The 19,546-nt window shown below is 39.1% G+C and overlaps 1 protein-coding gene across 2 annotated transcripts; it reads left to right on the top strand.

Moving 5' to 3' along the window:
- The first annotated feature begins 101 nt into the window (after nucleotides 1-101).
- Nucleotides 102-19,216, top strand: ttc32 (tetratricopeptide repeat domain 32). 2 transcript variants are annotated; one of them, XM_062984057.1, is made up of 3 exons: nucleotides 102-3,105; nucleotides 12,315-12,481; nucleotides 16,905-19,216. In XM_062984057.1, the coding sequence occupies exons 1-3, from the start codon at nucleotides 3,047-3,049 to the stop codon at nucleotides 17,030-17,032; spliced, it is 354 nt and encodes a 117-aa protein (XP_062840127.1). In that variant the 5' UTR covers nucleotides 102-3,046; the 3' UTR covers nucleotides 17,033-19,216. The 2 variants fall into 2 exon arrangements, with proteins under 2 accessions (XP_062840127.1, XP_003215506.1); XM_003215458.4 differs by lacking the exon at nucleotides 102-3,105 and adding an exon at nucleotides 10,388-10,662.
- The last annotated feature ends 330 nt before the right edge of the window (nucleotides 19,217-19,546 follow it).

The following is a 19,546-nucleotide window of genomic DNA, read 5'->3' as shown; positions in this document are numbered from 1 at the left end:
CAAGCAGAAACTCTTATAGCCAGAAAACATAAGAAAATTCATTATAAAGTCAATACGTATATTTCAGCAAGGAAAGGATTTTATGACGGCCTGGGTGTGTGTGTGAATTTGCCATCTTTTGTGACGGGTTTGTAATGTTCATGTTGACATAAGAGCCAGGAATGAATATTATAATAATTTATTAAGGATTCACCTGAGATTTCAGTAATCTCATACTTTATTGACTTGAAGGCATGGGTTAGATTGGATTGTATCTAGCCAGAATAGACTGATTTCATTTTAAACCGTGCTTGTGATTGCCTTAGATGTCCCTTTGGACCAAAAGAGTGCAAAGTAATTTCGATAATCAGAAATGTGCTTAGAATTAAGACTACAGTGTGATGTCCCCTGGGATGGCATCCTGGGAGCCATATAATGCCAGAGACAGAGTGCAATTTCTATGTCTGAGATCTCAGAAGTGCTGAAACAACTTCATAATTCTTGGGGTTTTTTTAAAAATCATGTCAGAAGTGACTTGAGAACATACTGCAAGTCATTTCTGGTGTGAGAGAATTGGCCATCTACAGAGACATTTCCCAGGGGACACCCAAATGGGTTACCATCCTGCTGGGATGCTTCTCTCATGTCCCCACAAGCTAAAGCTGACAGATGAGAGCTAACCCCATCCCGCATATTCAAATCGGCGACCTTCAGGTCAGCAGTCCAGCTGACACAAGGGACTATTAAACCATTGTGCCAGCATGGCTCATAGAGTTCTTGGTGAAAGGATGAAACAACTTTCATCGAGGCTAGTAAATAATAGCTCATGCTTCCCTGGTGTCATAATTCTATCAAAAAGTACCAAGGGAAACTTTGTTTTTAAATAGCAGTCCAGGATTCAGAGCCTTTTAACTCTGTTTAGAAAGGGAGCACCTAAAAAGGGGAGTTCATCCTTTTTTTTACCTGATATGTTAATTGTACATACAATTGTTTTTCAGTAGAATATACCTGGAAATCCAGTTTGGCAGTCTTTTCAGTTTCTATGTTGGACTTGTTCAGCTCTCTAAATGACTGAAAGTACCAGCGTTTCTTAGTCTGCCGTTTATTTTCCAGACCCAATTCAAGGTGCAGGTGTTGACCTACAAAGCCCTGAACTGTTTGGGACCCACTTACCTTTGTTACCACATCTCCCCCTACGAACCTGCACAATCTCTTCGTTCATCGGGGGAGGCCCTCCTCTCGCTTCCGCCTCCGTCACAAGTGCGGTTGGTGGGGACGAGGGAAAGGGCCTTCTCCATGGTGGCCCCCCGGCTCTGAAACGCTCTCCTCAGGGAAATTAGGCAAGCTGCCACCTTGGAAGCGTTTAGGAAGAGCCTGAAAACCTGGCTCTTCACACAGGCTTTTAAATAAGTACCGCCCATTATACGCTAAACCTTTATACTAGCAGTTACTTTTGACCGGTTGTATCTGTTGGTTAACTCTTCGATATAGCCACAGGGTTCACCCTAGTTTAAGATTCTCCCCATGATCTTATAGCACCTTAACTTCCTTCATGTTTACAAGTTTCACTCAGTGCACTTTGCCCAGTTCATCTTATGATTTCATCGCTGCGTTTTAACCTGTGTTTTACAATGATTGTGATTTTATTTTATGCTTTTTAATTTTTATCTGTGTGTTTTTTATACTTGATACCATTGTATGCTTGTTTTATATTTGTAAGCCGCCCCGAGTCCCTCTGGAGAGATGGAGGCAGGGTATAAAAATAAAATTATTATTATTATTATTATTATTATTATTATTATTATTACTATTATTATTATTATTACTATTATTATTATTCTATGTGCTTTCTAGGGCTACTGGAATTTATAGTAATATAATAGTGTATGTAACCAGTATTGCCCGGATGTCGGAGGGGCTGCTGCCCATCTTCTTCCTCTGTTCTCCAGCTCTGAGAAGGCCTATGCAAGGGTCCACTTCATAAACAGGCAGGGGGCAATCCTTCTTTCAGGATCCCAGCCACTGCCAGCTATAAACCCTTGAGTCTGTACGTGTGCATGTACGATATGATATGTCACTGAGGGGAAATATGTGAGACAAATCTTCTGCTGATCCTAAGTCGAGCAATTCACCACTCAGAAACACTTTCTTTATTTAAAACAGAGTATTATTTATTTATGGTTTCTTTAGTCCAAAAAAATCGTAACTGGTTGCAATAGTTTACTTCTTCAGTTTCACTTATATACAATATAAACCATATCTTTCATTCTTCAACATTAACAACTTGACTGAAACTTTGTCTCTACCATATTCCTTTTCCTTAGCTCTTCCTCACTAGAAACCCCAGATCTGACTCAAGAATAGTCACTTTTTCCTTCAGTATTTCAACGGAAGTTCCAAACTTAAACTAGGATCCTTTTCCCTTTAGCTCTCCCGGCTAGAGACTACCATAACTGAATACTAGACACACACATCTTTTCTCTAGTTTCCCTCACTAGAAACATCAACATAACTCTTTTTAAAACATCTCCTTTTCTCCTCCAGCTAGCTCCGCCCCTTTCACTAGCTTAGAAATTTACATTTCTACCAAAGCAGCTACGTTACCATGGTGACACATGGCCAATCATCAGTAGCTAACTTCTGCCCACTTTTATCTCTAAATCAACATTAAATAACATAGGCAAAATTTACCAATAAAATAAGGTTTTCCGTTACAGCCTACCTCACAATATCTCGATGGCAACACTCTGGCAATGGTGGGCAGGCTCTTTGTGGCTCGCTCCTTCCGTCCTTCCTTCCTTCCTTCCTTCCTTCCTTCCTTCCTTCCTTCCTTCCTTCCTTCCTTCCTTCCTTCCTTCCTTCCCACCTCTTTCTTTTCTTCCCTTGATTTCCTTCATATGCCTTATCCCCTCCCTCCTTTTTCTTTCCTTCTTTCTCCTCCTTTCCTTCTCTCCCAGAATACCTTTTCCCTTTCTTCCTTCCCTCTTTATTCTCCCCTCCCTCTCTTCCTCCCTTCTTTCTGTTCTTTGCCTTCTTTTTCCTTCTTTCCTCCCTTTCCCTCATACACATGCCATCTTTTTTCCCAGTGACTGCTGTAATAAACACTCAAAAGATCATCAAATTCAGGTTATTTTTAATTCTTTTTTGCATGAAGATAAGAATGTTAAGTATAATGAAACAAAGTGCTTTAAAAACAGGCTTAACAGGGAAGAAGGTAGTAGAGCAACTTACGCCAGGGTTTCTTATTGGGACTGAGGGAACACCTTCTTTGATCAAGATGAACACATCTTAAGGTGGTCGGGCATCTGAAACAGTTACCAAAGCATGGTCTCCCTTGTGAACATGTGTGAAAGCTATTCGTTTTGGAATGGCCCTGGATTATGACTTTGGATTATGTGATTTTAATAATTGATATAATTGTTTTAGATGTTTTAATTCTCTCTTTTTAATATAGATGTTTACCAGTTGTATGTTATTTTAAGACATTGAATTGCTGCTGATACGTGAGGCTGCTCCCCCTCGGGATTGAGAAGGGTGGGGTAGAAATATGGTAAGTAAGTAAGTAAATAAATAAATAAATAAATAAATTGCAATAGCAACACAAAAAACAATATGTGAATTCATTCTTAGCCCTAAAATTTCAGACAACTGATCCACGGATAATCTGGCCCTGATAATCTGGCTAAGGGCAAGGGGGTATGGCGTTTTTATGCTCTCTGTTTTGGGGTGCTTTTGACAATGGCATCTTTCGGAAATGGATAGAGATTCATACTGGTGGATGTTTAGAAGAAGGCAATTTCCATAGCAAGGGCCGTTGGATGGATTTGCACCAAATGGAAGCTGCTGTCCCATCTGCAATGAGGTCAGATGATTCATACTGATTTTTGTGCTGAAAATCCAGTCTGAGGGAGGTAATGCACCATGGGGTATGCTGCACTTCCTTGCTCCAGTGAAGTCAGTTATGAAGATGACAAATAGCCCTCTATGCTCAGTCTTCTTGAATAGCCGTTTGTTCTCTTGTGCCTATTTCAGCTGCAGTAACAAAACTGAATTACATTTTCAGGAAGCTGCCAGATTTCAGCTCTCTTGATACCAGTGACATGTACTTTTAGACTCTGTGAACTTGGCATATCAAGATTTTGAATAGGAGTTTATATGAGGATGTTCCATGTAGACAAGCCAACACCTAGCCTTTTGCTTTCTGGCACTGTGCTGAGAACAACATGTGCAAGTTTATGACCATTCTCTACACAGTAATGTACTCAAAATGTGAATTACCTTTATTCAGGATGTATGGGAACTTGATGAAACTATCGTTTTTAACCTTTCAGTTGGCTGACTGCTTAAGGCTAACCACATATTAGATTTAGATGAATGTACAATATGTGCAAAGATGTTTTAACCATCTTATCTGGTTCTTTATTAATTGTAATTTGATGTTCATTAGCAGTGATTTTCCCCTTCCAATCCTGTTTTCTGTTTATTATGGACACTGCTTTACATTTGTGGTCTATGATCACTGCAGGTAGCATCCTTGGCCAGTTGAAATTGGCTATCTCAACTCCTGATGGTTGGGATAATTGATCATTATCTGAAGCACAATAACTGTACTCTATATTTCTTCCTGTGAGGTTTTTTTTCTAATAGTGTGACTACTGAGAAGGTTTCTCAGAGTACTTGGTGTTTCAAATGGAGACAGAGGGTTGGGAAAAGGGTGGATACAACTGGTGACTTTCTTTACTGTCACCCTGCTTACTTTTTGGCCAGGAACTTCTTGAAATCTGCCTCAAAAGGAAAAACAGTACAGGGTAGTGTGGGGAATAAACTTTTGCTTCAAACCAAGGCAGCTAAATTGCTCTGGCTATTGAGATCTCTTTGTTTTTGCTTTTCCTAACTTACCCCAAGTTCTGTTACACATTTACTGGTTACTAAAGTCAAAGAAACTTGGATTCAGATTACTGTCAAGTTAGATCTTTGGTGGAACACATGCAGCCTACAACTCTTTTAAGTTGTGTGAACTTTACTTTTTAATATAAAAATAGCATAATATAAATTTTGATTGCTATCCCCTACCTATTTACTTGGGAATAATCCACTGGACACTATCACATTTAATTCTGAGTAAACTGCATTGCTGTATTACTTGTGAAACTGATATAAAGGTTTTCACTTATTGATTGATTTAGGCCCCTTGTATGAGCTACACTCTTTTCATTAACTCAATTATTGATCTAAATGACAATAGAGTTTGTATTATCCACAGGTTCATGTATCTGCACAAAGTCCGGTAATATTACTGTCCCATGGTACAGGAACAATAATCTGATTCTTAATACCAGTAAGACCAAGGAGCTCATAGTAGACTATAGAAAGAACAGATCAGAAATCCAGCCCTTGGTCATAAATGGAGACCGGGTGGAGTGGGTGTCACTTTTAAGGAGGATCTGACCTGGGGCACCCGTATGGCATGGTTGATTTAAGAGGGCCCAGCAGAGACTACTACCTGAGACTTCTAAGGAACCAACAAGTGAATGAAAAACTGCTAGTGACTTTACCACTGTACTATAGGGAGTGTCCTAACCTATTGCATCTGCACATGGTTTGGTAACTGCACAGTGGCAGACAGGAAGGCACTCCAAAGGGTCACCACTTCTGCACAAAAAATCATTGGCTGTTCTTTGAAAGAGCTGTATCGGTCCCACAGCCTTAAGAAAGCTCAGCACATTCTTGGGGATCCATCTCACCCGGCATATTCTCTTTTTGAATTATTGCCATCTGGCAGACAGTACAGGGTGACAAAAACAAGAACAGACAGAGATAGCTTTTATCCTAGAGCTGCAGCTATGTTGAACTCCATAGTTTCGCATTGATGTGGCATTGGAGGCTGTGTGGTTGTGGTTGGGGTTGGGGTGTGGAGGGATGAGTGTGTTGTTTTTTGGTGTGTGCTGGGAAAGGCATTTAATTTTGTTCTGCAATAGAGCAATGACAGTTAATCTATAACAGACAGCTCCCACTGTATCTGATTAGAGATGTTTGAAAGCCTTTTTGGCCAAAATGATTGACCCCTTGGATGTGGGGAGAAAACCAACTTGGGTTGCAGTGGTGAATTATACTACTACAGTCAAGGTTAAGTTTAATTTTTAGACATAACTGACAGAGCTTCCATGAAGCAGACTGTCCTATATCAGTCCATTAACTGTGGGTACTATGATAGGTCTAGCTATCTAAGCAGTCATCCTCAGGCTGAGATTGAAGTAGTGACTTTCAGAGATCCTATTTCTGGAACTGAGATTTATGCAGTTGGGGTTGGCCAAGCAGACATCTACTCTTTAAGGTTGCTAGCTAGTGAGCCAGTGGATGACCATGTATCTTATGTGGAAACATACAGTGCAGTAAAGAAACTGGCTGCCAAATTTCAAGAGATCTTCTGTGATAACCATTTCAAACATACCTTCATCGTTTTTTGTTCCGTTTCTGCTGTTGTTTCATAAAACCTAGTAATTTAGCTGAAATATGTTTCACTTTTAAGGTTATTTAAAATGCCAAGATCTGTTATAAATTGGGTGAATTATCTCTGGTTGATCACAAATTCTGTGTTCATATGGAGATACGAACAATACTATTTACAGAAAACACTAAACCAACCACAAAATAATGCCCAAGAAATGAACACCATAAATGATTTTATAAAGTAAGGTAAAGCAAATCAAAATATTGGCTGCATTAACATATTAGGAATTTGTGGTTATGTTATCTTGTTTTATTTTTAAAAAAATCTTTTTGATGTTCATTTCCCAGATATTTTGTTATTTTTTGTTCACTACAGACATGTGTATTACCAAAAGATCAATTTATTTGAAATAATATTTTGGCTTCAGGACCAGAGCAGCTATAATGCTGTCCCTCTCACATATCTGTACTTGTGTGGGGTATTACAACAATTTGAGCTAAATCTCCATTCTTCCCATAACAGAAATCCCACAAAATTTTAATCTATAGTTTGTGAACATATACTGACAAAGGATTCTCTGCTTAGACCCTAAATGTGTGGCCTTGATCAGTGTTACTTTTCAATTCATTCATTTCAATTCAGTACAGTAATACTTTTGGATGTCTTTGATATAGGAAGCTACGGGGCTCAGGAAATGGTGCAAAACTCCAGCTGCCAGTCAATCTATGCCATGTTTGCATCATGTTTCCTGGGCACTCTTTCCAAGGAAAGAGCAGTATGTGGAGTTTTGCAACATTGTCTGAGCCATAGTCATCAGATGCATTTTGACCTCCCCCCCCCCCCCCCCTTGATGGCGGCATTTTACAAGGAATTTGTTGTAAGTCCAACAACAGAAGCCAGGATCCTATCCTCCCTGCTTCCCTTTTCCTTGTCAAATTTCAGATTGTGATAGCATGATAGCCCTTTGAGAAAATCTCAGCAGGAGCTGGATATGTAACTAGCCCCACTTTCTGAAAGGTGGAAATGGAGGGCAGCAAAAAGTTTCCGTTTTTGAAACCTTTTGAATTTCAAGGAGACTTAAAGTTAGCTTTGCACTTTGAACTGAGTTTGTAGCAACTAAAATAAGATGAGGACATATGCCTTCGGTGAGGCATAGAGGAGGAAGGCTCCATCATATTTTATTCTAGACTTAGGCTGCATCTACATTGTGGAATTAATGCAGTTTGACACCAGTTTAGCTGTCATGGCTCAGTGCTGTGAAATTATGGAAGTTGTCTTTTACATGGTCTTTTGCCTTGTCTCACAGAGTGTTGATGATCCACCAAACTGCTATTCCTGCAATTCCACAGCACCGAGCCATGGCAATTAAAGAGGTGTCAAACAGAATTCTGTAGTATAGATGTAGCCCTAATTACAGCTCTCTTCAGAGAGAGAATGTTTGGACCTGACCTTTGAGGCGGGGAGCAAAACTGGCAGATAAAGCAGCAGAAGTTTGAAACCAGGCTCAGAAACCTGTGTAATGGTCTATGCTTGAGAGGAAAAATGTGACAGTCACAGTACACACATTTTATTCATTTTTTAAATTTTGGAATAAAATGTTAGAGGAGTCAAATCAATGTTCATTTGAGGTGATACTGTGAAGCCATGCTGAGTTTCCAAACAGCTCAAAAATGAATCTATTTTCGGCATAATGTACACGTCTGTTTTAGATATTTTTTAGAATCACAAACTGTGCTTTCCATTATAGCTCAAAGTGCATTTGAGGCTTCTTTGGCTCAGTACTCAAAGGATAAAGAACAAATTAGAATAGAGACTAATTACTGGCTGAGACATCTTCCTACAACATGTGTTTCAGTCTTCTCCACTGGGCTGTGAATTTATTTTAAAACTGCATCAAAATTAGTATTACAATAACTCCAGTGTTAACAGGACTGAACTCAGGCAGTGTTAAATACCTAAGAGTCTTCTTGAATTCATGTCACTAATTTTAGCTGAGAAATTCATCGTAAAACCACTCAGGTTGTAATGTATTGTGCTCCTTTTACTCAACTGGATACAGACTCAACCTGCATTTCTTTATACCCTGGAAATAAATCTTATGAATTTAAGCATCCTCTGAGGCCCCTTCTACACTACCATATAATCCAGATGATCACATCAGATAATCCACATTCAAAACAGATGATCTGGATTTTATATGGCAATGTAGAAGGGGCCTGAGAAAAATATACACACACAACTGTTTTGTAAGGCCCCATCTACACGGCATTATGTGGCAGTGTAGATGGGACCTTAGTCATAATAAGCTCCCATTGAAACTAATGGGATCTGGACCATGACTAGCATGCCACTGTAGTACAGCTTGATGTAAACTAGAGTCGTTCCAGACAGGCCCTATATCCAAGGATATGATCCCAAGTTTTCTGCTTTGAACTGGATTATATGAGTCCACATTGCCAGATAATCAGAATAACAGGACAAACAGAAAACCTGGGATCAGAACCTGGGATATTGGGCCTGTCTGGAAGGGCCTCTAAACTAAGAATGTATGTGTTGCACACTAGCAGGACTCTGCAATCATCCTTTACATTATGTTTCATGTAGTTTCATTAACAACATTATTGGAATTATTAGTATTGCAACAATATGTTTAAGACGGGGTGCTGTGGTTTTACATGCTTTTATGGTTTTAACTTGATTTTTTTAATATTAATGATGTTTAATACTGTTTTAATATTTGTATATTGTATATTTTAAGTTATATTGTAATACTTTTAATTGTGAGCTGCTTTGAGTCTTCGTATGGAGAGAGAAGGCGGGATATAATTAAACACAATAATCGGTTGCTGTGAGTTTTTCGGGCTGTATGGCCATGTTTCAGAAGCATTCTCTCCTGACTTTTGCCCACATCTATGGCTGGCTTCCTCAGAGGCTGTGAGGTCCATTGGAAACTAGGCCAGTGGAGTTTGTATATCTGTAGAAGGTCCAAGGTGGGAGAAAAATTTCTTGTCTTCTTGAGGCAAGTGTGAATGTTGAATGGCCTTTTAGCTTCAAAGTCTGGCTTCTTCTTGCCTGGAGGAATCCTTTGTTAGGAGGTGTTAGCTGGCCCTCATTTTTTTCCTGTCTGGAATTCCTGTTTTCTGAAAATGAACAAAATCTGAAAATGAACACAATCTGGCTACCAGTATTTAAAAAAAAACTTTAAAATCAGGACAGTAAATAAAAAAACACACACAAAAACAGGGGAATTCCAGACAAAATACAATCAGGGCCTGCGAACACTGCCCAACAAAAGATTTCCCCAGGCAGGAAACAGCCAGGCTTTGAAGCTGCAAGGCTATTCAGTGCTAATCAAGATGGCCAATTGCACCATTCATACTTGCCTCAAACAGACAGAGTTTTTTCTCCTACCCTGGACTTTCCACAGATATATAAACCCCCCTTGCCTAGTTTCCAACAGATCTCACAACCTCTGAGGATGCCTGCCATAGATGTGGGCAAAACGTCAGGAGAGAATGCTCCTTGAACATGGCCATACAGCAACCCAGTGATTACGGCCATGAAAGCCTTCGACAACACATTAAACATAATAATAATAATAATAATAATAATAATAATAATGTACTAATCTGTGAACTCTGAAATATTACCCTAATTATCTTTTTCAGAATTTTTTTTCTTCTAAGAGAAGTTTCCAACATACATTTCTGCAGGAAAGTCAAGCATAGAAACTGCATCTACTCTGTATAATTAATGCAGTTTGACACCACTTTGAACTGCCATGAGCTCAATGCTATGGCGCCCTTAGCCTTCTCTGCACTCTGCTAGTACCTCTCCAATTGCAAATCTGATCCTTCCACAGCATTGAGCCATGGTAGTTAAAGGGCCAAGTTACACACACTGGAAGGCGCATGCGTATTTAGAACCCGGAAGTTGAAAACAGCCTGGCTATTCTATTGAATACGTTGTGGGCGGGGCGTTCCCACTGACGTTACACAAGGAAGAGGGAAATCTTGGTACGTGGCTGAAGGTTTGGGCTCTGCTACTGGATTGCATCCTCTTTCTGCCTCCAAACAGCATTTTTAAAAGCCCACAATGGATCCAAAGCTAGTCGCTGAAGCAGCATCAGACTTGCTGTCTTCGGCGGAGGCAAATTTCCAGGAGCAGCGGTTTGAGAAAGCAGAAGAACTCTACAGCCGCTATATTGATCAGTGCGCATGCTCCGGAAGGAGGCGAGTCCATGTGTTTGGAGGAGGGGATTGTTTGGTTGAGACAAGGGGTGGCGATGGAAGGAATCAGGATGGATTTAAATATATATATATATATATATATTTACAAGCAGTGGATGATTGGATCCGTGGATACAGCTATATTTCTTAAACTGTCAGAAGTAGCTTTTTCAAGCTTTACTTTAGAATGAATGAATCCTGTGCTATGCATTGGTGATGCAAAAACCAAAGAGGAGGCACTTGTTACTTTGATTTCAGTGTAATGCCTGGAAAGGAGATCTAAATAGGTTTTGGAAAATGGCATTTATAACCTTTTGGAAAAACACTAAACTTTTTTTAAAGAAAAGCATGATCTTCCTTTCAGAGAGGAGCCAAAAACCCTTTAGAGTAGAATCTTCTCTTGTATAAAACCAGATATATGCAAGGCAATGGTTTCAGTTGTTAGACTGAATAACCTGTTATCTCTGATCTGTTAGGAAAACAAAACTTTGCCAGTGCATAAAAAACATCAGAGGTTTAGAAGTATCTTTCAGTGCCCAAAATAAATATATACTCTCCCATAAAACAACTTACTTTATATCATGCATTCAAGAGACAAAAGTGAAGTAGACTTTGATAAAAATAACACATTTGTTGGAGATAGCAACCTTCTCAAGCCTCCTCTATTTAATGTTTTGTCTTGTTTTAAAATGTGTTGGTTTATTTCCTGAAGTGTATGTTTTCTTTGGTTTGCAGTTATCTTAGCTCTATGTACTTAAAGCAGTGGGAGTGGGCTGCAGACCATGTGACTGGTTCAGTGATGGTTTAGAACAGGCATGGACACACTTTGGCCCTCCAGGTGTTTTGGACTCCAACTCCCACAATTCCTAACAGAACCACTCCTTTCAGGCTCTGAGATTAGGGAAAGGAAAGGAACAGGCAGATGAGTTGTGGCTAGGGTGAAGTGGCCCTCTGTGAGGTCACTGGGAAAAGTGGTGAAGTGCATTGACTGCTGCAAGGCAACATGTGTATGAGGGGAAGGGAGGAAGCAAGGAAAGGAAGAAAAAAGAGGAAGGACGAAAGGGAAAGGTATAAGGGGAGGAAAGAAGAGAAAGATATGAGGGAACGGAAGCAAAGAAAGAGAAGAGAGGGAAGGTGTATGAGGAAAAGGAGGAAGGAAGGAAAGAGCTTACCCAAAGAGAGTTGCCATGGAGATGTTGTGAGGCTGGCCTTCTCTGAGCTGGAGAAGGGAGAAAGCGGGGGGGGGGGGGAGCAGCCCTCCGACACCTGGGCAAAACTACGCATTCAGAATACGCACACACAAACATAGATATAAATCCAAAAAGCAAATCTTCATTCTCCATCCCTCCCCATTTTATATTCAAGCACTGTATTACTTGCTCTAATACTGTGGCTCCCCAACATTGGTTCTCCATGAGTTTTTGGACTTCCAGAATTCATGACAGTTTGCTAAGCTGTAGAAAACTACAAACTGTCATAGTACATAATGGAACGTAAGCATCCCCAGATTTCGGTGTCCCTGCGGAGTATTGCTTTTTTACAAATTGATTTTTTATTAATCTGTTTATTTTTTTCTCATATTCTACCAAAACTGTGTATTAAGATAAAAATGTTTGAAATGTATTTAATTGTCTCCTTTTCTCTTTCTTCTTTAGCAAGAGCTCCTGCCACGATATGGCAACAGCACTTAACAACAGGGGGCAGATAAAGTACTTGAGAGTTGACTTTTATGAAGCAATGGATGATTATACAGCCGCTATAGAGGCCCAACCTGATTTTGAAGTCCCATATTATAACAGAGGATTAATATTGTATAGGCTAGGTATGGAAGTATTTGTATTGTATATGTAAATTGTGATTGTTTTAATATATTTCCTGCTTCTTGGCAGGGGGTTGGACTGGATGGCCCATGAGGTCTCTTCCAACTCTATGGTTCTATATGTATATGTATATATGTCAAAGTATGCACATTTGTGGTTGGTTGGTTGGTACCACAAAGACTCCTCCATGGCTTGATGAATCTAGACCAAACTTGGCACACTACCCTTCACTATCCATGTTTCATCCACATCTATGGCAGGCATCCTCAGAGGTTGTGAGGTCTGTTGGAAACTAGGCAAGTGGGGTTTGTATATTTGTGGAATCTCCAGTGTGGGAAAAAGAACTCTACTCTGTTTGAGGCAAGTGTGAATGTTGCAATTTGCCACCTTGATTAGCATTGAAAAGCCTTGCAGCTTCAAAGCCTGGCTGCTTACTGCCTATCAGACTACACAGAGAAGCAATTGAAATCCACAAGGATGTGGGCAATTTCAACAGAAAGGAATATGAACAAAATCTGGCTTCCAGTATTTTAAAAACTTTAAAACAGGACAGTAAATAAAGAACAACACTCTAAAAATGGGAATTCCAGACAATAAATAATCAGGGCCAGCAAAGGATTACCCCAGGAAGGAAACAACCAGGCTTTGAAGCTGCAAGGCTTTTCAGTGCTAATCAAGCTGGCCAAATACAACATTTACACTTGCCTCAAACATATAAGAGTTCTTTCTTCCACCCTGGACATTCCGCAGATATAAAACCCCCACTTGCCTAGTTTCCAACAGACCTCACAACCTCTGAGGTTGCTGCCATAGATGTGGGCGAAATGTCAGGAGATAATGCTTCTGGAACATGGCCATACAGCTCGGAAAACTCACAGCAACCCAGTGATTCCAGGCATTAAAGCCTTTGACAACACAAAGGAGCAGCCGCTTGGCGGTGGCTAGGTTAAATGACTCTCTGTGATGTCATTGGGAAAAAAAGTAGATGAAGTGCCTTGGCTGCTATTAGGCAACACATGTATAAGGAGAAGGAAGGAAAGAAGACCATTTGACTAGTTCAGTGATGGTTTAGAATGCAGTTTAAAAAGGATGACAGAAGTCAGTTGAGGCTTGAGTCTGAGTACAGAAGCCAGTGCTAGGAGTTAGAAGACAGTTGAGGCTTGAGTCCTTTGGAAGTAGACTTTTATGAAAGAGAGCTGTACAGAGCAATATAGTTTTGAAGAGACTGTTAAAGACTATAAGTTAAAGATACAAACTGAAATGTTTTGAGGTTTAACCTGACAAGAAATGTACCTGTTTATTTATGGAGTTATGAGTAAAACAAACATTATTTTAAAGAAGTCTACATGAATCTTTGTCTGCTGAGAGCGTCAAATAGAATCAAGATATTTATGTGCCCAGTGATCTTCCATCTATATCTATATATATAAAAGGGTAATGGAATCACGGCACCGGACAAAACAACTAAACTAAATGCTCCACAACCTCGAAAATTGACAGCACAACCTCTCATCCACGCCTCTACGTTCATACAACAAAAAGAAAAGAAAAATTAAGTCCCAGCCACAGCAACGTGTGGCCGGGCACAGCTAGTATATATATAAAAGGGTAATGAAATTTCGGCCTAGGACAAAACAACAAAACCACACATCCCAGAAACACTAAACTTGACAGCACAACCCCTCATCCATGCCGCTACGTTCATACAACAAAAAGAAAAGAAAAATAAAGTCCTAATTAGAGGGAGAGGAATAATTGTTTTTATCCAATTGCTGTCAGTTAGAAGGCTAAGCTCCGCCCACTTGGTCTCCTAGGAACCCACTCAGCCCAGGGGACAGGCAGAGTTAGGCCTCACTTAGGCCTCTTCCCCACTGCCTATAAAATACAGATTATCTGATTTTAACTGGATTATATGACAGATAATCAAGGCCCTTCCACACAGCTATATAACCCATTTATAATCTTATATTATCTGCTTTGAACTGGATTATCTTGAGTCCACACTGCCATATAATCCACTTCAGTTTGCTGTACATTTTATACAGCTGTGTAGAAGGGGCCTCATATAATCCACTTCTAAGCAGATAATATAAGATTATAAATATACAGTACAGTCTCACTTATCCAACATAAACAGGCCGGCAGAATGTTGGATAAGTGAATATGTTGGATAATAAGAAAGGATTCAGGAAAAGCTGATTAAACATCAAATTAGGTAATCATTATACAAATTAAGCACCAAAACATCATGTTATACAACAAATTTGACAGAAAAAGTAGTTCCATGCGCAGTAATGCTATGTAGTAATTACTGTATTTACAAATTTACCACCAAAATATCACAATGAATTTAAAACACTGACTGCAAAAACATTCACTACTAAAAGGCAGACTGCGTTGGATAATCCAGAACATTGGATAAGCGAATGTTGGATAAGTGAGATTCTACTGTGATATGAAATAATTACTGTGGTAGAATAATACAGAACAATATAATTTCTAAAACCAGGAGAGTAAATAAAGAGCAACACTCTGAAAGCAGGGAAATTGGGAATTCCACAAAGGAAACAATCAGGGCCAGCTAAGGATTCTTCCAGAAAGGAAACTGAGAAGGGAGTGAAGCAGTGTGTATTACCAAAGTCATTACTATTATTATTATTATTATTATTATTATTATTATTTTGCTGTGAACCGTGAAAATGAATACAATCTGGCTCAAAGTATTCAAAAACACTAAAATCAGAATATATAAAAATTAATGTGGTATAATAAAACAGAACAATACAATCTCTAAAATCAGAACACTAAATAAAGAACAACACTCTTTTTTTTCGTGTCAGGAGCAACTTGAGTCGCTTCTGGAGTGAGAGAATTGGCCGTCTGCAAGGACGTTGCCCAGGGAACGCCCAGATGTTTTGATGTGTTTACCATCCTTGTGGGAGGCTTCTCTCATGTCCCCGCATGGAGCTGGAGCTGATAGAGGGAGCTCATCCGCACTCTCCCCGGGTGGGATTCGAACCTGGCAGCTTTCAGGTCAGCAACCCAACTAAGTCACTTAGTCCTCTACGCCATCTGGGGGCTCCAAACAACAAACAACACTCTGAAAACAGGGGAATTCCACACAGGAAACAATCAGGGCCAGCTAACACCTCCCAACAAAGTATTCCCATCATCAAAGTCTGGCAAATCCTCTGTTTTCTCAGGGCCACAGACAGTAGAAGCATGTAAAATATCGCAAAGAACACCACTCTGAAAACAAGGGAATTCCAGACAGGAAACAATCAGGGCCAACTAACACCTCCCAACAAAAAATTCCCTCAGGGAGGAAACAATCAGGCTTTAAAGCTCCAAGGCCATTACATGCTAATCATTTTGCCTAATTGCAGCATTCATACTTGCCTCCAACAGAAAAAAAAACCCCCAATCAGAAATATTGTATATTCACAAGCTTTAGAAAATAATATCCCCTGATGGCGCAGCATGTTAAAGCGCTGAGCTGCTGAACTTCTGGACTGAAAGATCGCAGGTTTGAATTGGGGGAACGGAGAGAGCCCCCACTGTTAGCCCCAGCTTCTGCCAACCCTAAAGTTCAAAAACATGCAAATGAGAGTAGATGAATAGGTATCGCTCCGGCGGGAAGGTAACGGCGCTCCATGCAGTCATGCCACATGACCTTGGGGGAGTCTACGGACAACACCAGCTCTTTGGCTTAGAAATGGACATGAGCACCAACCCCCAGAGTCAGACATGACTGCACTTAATGTCAGGGGAAAACCTTTACCCTTTACCGTAACTACCACCAATTCCTCAATACTTTATTTCCCATATCACCATACTCTGCCACAGCAACGCGTGGCCAGGCACAGCTAGTTACCTAATAAACTAAAGGAACACTTCTGAAACTCTGCTGCCCAATAGGTTATGAACCTAACAGATCATAATCCCCATTGGGTTGTGATCCTAATAGGATCCAATAGTCCAGTAAGTATATATATTGGGAGTGTTGAGGAAACTCTTCATAAAATTCTTTGTTGTAAGTCATTGTTTATTTTTCTCCATATGCATGATGGATATCTCATATATTATTTTTCCCTTCCAAACCTCCTGTGTGTGGTAGCATACTATGTAGGTGTTCAATCCTGAAAGGTGGAGGACAGCCAATTTTCTCTGAATTGCCTAATTCCGTTCAGGATTGGGCGAAAGGACGAAAAGATAATGAAATTTAGCAGTGCTTTTATGTGACAGAATAATATCACAATACCATACATACTGTATATATTCAAAAGTAAATTTTGGTTTTTTCAATTGGGCTTATTCCCTACTAAGACAATATAAGATTACAGTGTGAAAGAACATTACAGAAGAAAGTACATATCACTATTCTTCTATGTTAATTAAGACATCTTTTTCTCTTTTTTGAGACAGGATTCTTTGATGAAGCATTGGGGGATTTCAAGAAGGTTTTAGATCTAAATCCCAACTTTGAAGATGCTGCTTTGAGTTTAAAACAGACTATTTGTGATAAAGAAGAAAAATTAAAAAGGAGCTACTAAAATTCTTCTACTTCTGAAACTTTTTTTTATTGGGAATTGGATTTTCTGGCAAAAAGAAGATACAGTTTCTCTTACCCAATTTCCCAAAACCTCCGAAGTGGATTTTTTTTTGAGATGTAGCCTGTTCTTATTGTGGACTGCATGAAACCATATAGACTTTCACAGATTCTAGACATTGTTTTATATTAAATGATTTAAGGTGAATGAAGCTGAAAATTGCTAATAGTGAATTAGTGGAATCCATGAAGTTGTTTGTTGGCCAAGATCAACATTTTAATTGTTGCAAAGAAAGAAATGAAAGGTTGAGCCAGATGTCTTTTTTTAAAAAAAAATTTATATATGAAGCGCATCAGTGCTTTTAGTCTTAACATCATCATCCAGCCAAGATATATATATATATATATATATATATATATATATATATATATATATGTGTGTGTGTGTGTGTGTGTGTGTGTGTGTGTGTGTGTGTGTATGTATGTTTATGTGTTATTCTGACTAGAATCAGAGTGTGTTTATAATACATGCAGACAAATTAATACTATTGTCATTTATTGCAATCAATCAATCAATTCAGTGGCTGAACCATCATTCTAACCCTGATAATATTTTGTATAGTAATGGTGAGGACAGAAATAACTAATTTTTTTTCCTGCTGCTTCATGACTTAACCTGCACTTTGTTCTCCAGAATTCCTATAATATACTTGTGCTTGCCAGAACTCAACATTCAATTTATGAATGGCAACAGGTAGGATATATAATCATAGCACAGGATCCTGAATTTTCTGGAAAATGTACCTTCTACTGTGTTATGACGTGATCAAAGGTCAATAGAGAACCCAGGTATCTTTTAGATGAGACACCATTTATCCTTCTTTAAAAGAAGTCTTACTTTGGATATGTCAGAAGGAGAAACTTGATAAAGTTATAGAGCATTTTAAATATGGGGTGGGGATCTTCAGAGCTGTCATTATCCTAAGACGGGTTCTTAACCTGTCTTGTTCAACAGATGCTTTGCCAGTCAGGTGAAAAGCATGGCCCCCCTTCTCAGAATGTTGTGTTGGCATGTTGCACAATAGTTTGTACAGAGCAGGAATGATCATTTGTGATCTAGCATGGGGTCTATGAACCACTGTAATTTCAAAGTATGGATGAGCATAAGTAATTTTTTGAGTTACGTAAAAACCTGTACTGTGATATAAGATTAATACTATTGTCAATGTGTTGTTGGAGGCTTTCATGGCCAGCACCATTGTGTTGCTGTGATTTTTCTGGGTTGTGGCTATGTTCCAGAAGCATTCTTTCCTGATGTTTCAGCCACATCTATGGCAGGCATCCTCAGAGGTTGTGAGGTCTGTTGGAAACTAGGCAAGCTGGGTTTATATATCTGTGAAATGTTCAGGGTGGGAGAAAGAACTCTTGTCTGCCCAAGGCAAGTGTGAATGTTGCAATTGGCCACTGTGATTAGCATTTTCATTTATAGCAATCATTCATAAGTGAAGAAAATGCTAACTTTCAGTTAGGGGTTAAAGGAAATAAATATAATAAGTTGATTTGTTTTCTATTCAAGCTGATGGATCCCCTGAAATCTCTTCACTGGCCCCTGCTTAAAACCTCCTATTTCAAGAAGTTATATCTAGGCTAAGAGTAGAGTGGGCAGCTTATGGCAATTTTCATAAGTCCAAACTACAGTAGTTAATGAGGAAGGATGGTGGTGGAAATGGCAATCTGATAACATCTGGAGGGCAACATTTTCACTACCTCCAGTCTAGACTGGGTTCATAGTATATGCTGACAAGAAAAACGAGACATACTATATATGTAAATTCTATGTAGTATTATAATTAAAAAAATAGTTTCCTCAGAAAGCCAGTCTCAAAATGTGTTATGTTTAGGTCCATTGTACCATAAGGAGGTATGTAGTTTTCTATTAATAAAATAATTGATTAAAGTGATTCAGGCTAATGGGATCTGACCAATTAAATTAGCACAGCTTTCTTCCTGGCTCTAATATATGTATCATTTTCAACAAGTAGCAGTCTATAGCATACAGATTGATGATGGCAGAATTCTACTGTCAAGTCTTCATCAAAGAACAGAATTTATTGTCCTAGGTGTGTGGACTTTTGACATAGGTTCAATTAAACTTAGAGAAATAAATTGCTATTTTTATGATCATAAACCTGTGCAGTCTCTTACATCAACTCTGAGTTCTTTAAAAGTTTAAGTTGGGATATGAACACTCCATGAGTTTTGGACAGGACTGGCAAAACAGGTACCTACTATACTTGGATCATGTGACACTTTGCTGGTCAGCAGGTCTAAGTAACAGTAAATTATCTGAACTTTGGAATGTGTATACATGTTGGAAAATACAGGTTTAAGACAATGACAAGATTAGAGAATGTCAAAGAACTGCTCAAAACAAAACATACACTTTGATTTGGAATATAGTTGATCTTGATTTTAGTACTGCATGAAGCACAAGGAAAATTATGTCTCAGATCACTTT

The sequence above is a fragment of the Anolis carolinensis genome, chromosome 1, assembly GCF_035594765.1.
Source record: "Anolis carolinensis isolate JA03-04 chromosome 1, rAnoCar3.1.pri, whole genome shotgun sequence".
NCBI lineage: Eukaryota > Metazoa > Chordata > Lepidosauria > Squamata > Dactyloidae > Anolis > Anolis carolinensis.
Note: the sequence above shows the minus strand (reverse complement) of the source record. Positions and strands in the feature narration are given on the sequence as shown.